At 52.9% G+C, this 2,937-nt stretch overlaps 1 protein-coding gene across 1 annotated transcript; it reads left to right on the top strand.

The window, feature by feature from the left end:
* The first annotated feature begins 339 nt into the window (after nt 1–339).
* LOC133209160 (C2 calcium-dependent domain-containing protein 4C-like) lies at nt 340–2,326 on the top strand. The gene is made up of 2 exons (XM_061347596.1): nt 340–424; nt 896–2,326. The coding sequence occupies exon 2, from the start codon at nt 951–953 to the stop codon at nt 2,247–2,249; it is 1,299 nt and encodes a 432-aa protein (XP_061203580.1). The 5' UTR covers nt 340–424; nt 896–950; the 3' UTR covers nt 2,250–2,326.
* Nucleotides 2,327–2,937: the final 611 nt, after the last annotated feature.

The following is a 2,937-nucleotide window of genomic DNA, read 5'->3' as shown; positions in this document are numbered from 1 at the left end:
ATGAAGCAAAAGTAAACATTTCTCTTTTGGGTGGCTGGCTCCATCCTCCTGTCAGGCACTTGTAGGGAGCGGTAAGGTCCCCCCTGAGCCTTCTCTTCTCCAGGCTGATCTCCCCGGGTCCCTCACCCGTTCCCATCACACTTGTGCCCTGCACCAGCTCCCCTGCCCTTCTCGGGAAAGGCCCCTTTACACCCTCCCTGTCCCTTGCGCTACGTGTCCACGGGCTCACCGCGGGATCGGCGCCGGCAGCATCACCCCACCTCCTCCCTCTGCGGGCGGCGGGGTGGGAGGTGCCCGGCGCCGCCATAAAAGGGCCGGCTCCGGGCAGGCTGCGCTGCGCTGAGCTCGGCAGCCGGCGGGGCTGCGTGGGGCTGGTTCGGGGCGAGCGAGCACTGCTGGAAACAAGCGGCTCTGGTTTGACAAGGTGCGTCCTTTGCTAACGGAGAAGCGCGGCGGGGTTTACCAGAGCGGGACTGTTCCCCCTGCGGGTGTCCTGATGCTGGTTTGTCTCTTTAGTGGTTTAGTTCCGTTGTCGTGCTGAAATCTGTTTGACTTTCCTAAAGACAGTGTGCTGGGCAGACTGTTTGGAACCCATGGGTTGGCTGGGCTGGTACTGATCCTGTCTCGGATAGTATTCATTAGGGGTTGTTTATAGTCTGGGAAATAGAAGCCTCGGGGGGGTGGCAGGGAGCCTTATCGCTCTTTACGGCTACCTGACAGGAGGATGGAGCCAGGAGGGGCCTGGTCTCTTGTCCCAAGTAACAAGTGACAGGACAGGATGAAACAGCCTCAAGCTGTTAATTGATGATCCTGGAAGTCTTTTCCAACCTGGCTGATCCTGTGATGCTTTTGCTGTAGTGTGTTCATGTACTTCTGCATCTCTGTGTGTCTGCAGGTGGATCTGTACTTCAGACTCTTTCTGTTTGAGGCTCTCCTGTCCAGCTGCAGTGATGTGGCTGTTGGAGAAGATCAGAGCATCACATGAAAATGGAAGCATCCCTAGCTCCTCCTTCCTGGGACTGCCATCTGGCCAGAATCTGCCAGAGAAATCCCATCTGGGGGCTGCTGCTTTTCCCAATGTGCTCACTCCTGACAGAATCCCTGAGTTCTGCATTCCCCCCAGGCTGACCAGTTCTGGCCCTATGAAGGGCACTGGCTTCCGCCAGGACCATACTTCAGAGGATGCAGATACTCATTCTTTCGGCTCCAGCTCCAGCTCTTTACCACATCTCATTCAGGTGGAAAGTGCTGAAGAGATCCCAGACCTGGAGGAGGAAAGCACCAACTCTGACCCCCAGTCCCAAGCAGCACTCTCCCTGCCTCACTTTCCCAGAGCTCCCACTTCCTACGGCTTCTGTACTTTGCTGGAGAGTCCCCACACCAGGAGGAAGGAGTCCATCTTCCATGGTGACCCACGTACTGCTCTGCCCAGCCTGATGCTGCCTCGATCCAGAGCTAACACACTCTCTAGCAAAGGGAGTATGTCTAATCCCATTGCTATCAGCTTTGCCTCTGTGAGGCTCCCTCCCAGGCATCCCTCTCTGCACAGGCAAGGTGCCTGTGACAGTGACACAGCCTCTTCCAGTGACTCCTCTCCTTTCAGCTCTCCCCTTCTCAGCAGGTCACCTCCCAGGTCCTGCTCCCGAATCAAAACACAAAGTCAGGAGGGATTGCTGTGCCGAGCACTGAAAGCCAAGAACAAATCCAGCATGCCCAGGAACAATTCCCTCTCCACAGAGGAGAGCAGCTCCACTGATAACAGCCCCAGTGCCATCAGGCGGGCCTCAGGGGGGCTGCTCACCACACGGACCTGCAGCATGTCCTGTTCTCCCATCTTTCCCCTGGACCTGGGCAGCAGCCGGGAGAGACGAGTGGGAGAGAGCGTGGTGGTGATGGCCAAGGGGGGCGTGTTGAGGCTATTGGCTGAATACTGCTCAGAGAACGAAAGGCTGCGGATCCGCCTGATCAGTGCGGAGGGTTTATATGAGGACTCTGCAGAGCCCAAAACCATCAACTGCTGTATCACCTTCTCCCTGATGCCAGGGAAAACACAGAAGCAGAGAAGCACTGTTATAAAGAGAAGCAGAAATCCCATCTTCAATGAGGACTTCTTTTTTGATGGTATTGCAGAAGAGCAGCTTTACAGCCGCTCTGTAAGAATGAAAGCGGTGAATAAAGGGTGCAATATGAAACGGGATTACACCTTAGGGAAGCAGGAATTGTCTTTAATAAGTCTGTTGTCAGTGTAAAACTTCAAACATTCCAACAGACTAATCTTGTCTTCTGAAAGTTTTGTACTAAATAAAGTTTTGGGTTGACTTTCTTACCTTTTAATTTTCTTATTTCTTAAAGAATACCTTAAAGCACTGCATTGCTTGGTATTGCTCTCATGCTTTTGTACCGTGTTCTGCTGCTTCAAATTGAGGTAGTTGCTGCTAAATGAAAAGGTGGCTATGGAGCAAACCTGTAGAGGAGAGGAGGGCAGAATGCTGGTTTACATTTCTCCTGAAGGATTAGGCAGTTACCATGACAAAGGTGTTCTTGCTTATGGCTTTCCAGGTGAGGAAGGGTTATTTTTTCACTCTGGTCCCTAAGCAGGCACACAGAATGTGCACACAGCAGGCTCTGAACCCTGCCATAGCTCCTGGGTAGTACATCAGTTAAACAGACCATTTCTGACAGCACTCATATTTACAGACATGAATGCCCTCTGTGTGGGACGGGGGAAGGAGAGGGGTACAGTTTGTTTGGGAATCAGCCTTTCTCCTAAAACAGGGGTGGGGGATTTGGACCAAGTTTGTGTTGAAGATAACAAGCTCAGCTTTGGAGTAACAGCTAAAGCCCTTGCAGGCAGGGCTCTCTTTCTCTTGACAGACCTGCACTGTTAACACTGAACAGTGAGATGGCTCTTCCCTGGGATCCCTAGGGAGCAGGTGA

The sequence above is a fragment of the Neopsephotus bourkii genome, unplaced genomic scaffold (genome assembly GCF_033783945.1).
Source record: "Neopsephotus bourkii isolate Nb327-2 ecotype Australia unplaced genomic scaffold, CSIRO-AGI_Nbou_v1 NB_318, whole genome shotgun sequence".
In the NCBI taxonomy this organism is placed as follows: Eukaryota; Metazoa; Chordata; class Aves; order Psittaciformes; family Psittacidae; genus Neopsephotus; species Neopsephotus bourkii.
Note: the sequence above shows the minus strand (reverse complement) of the source record. Positions and strands in the feature narration are given on the sequence as shown.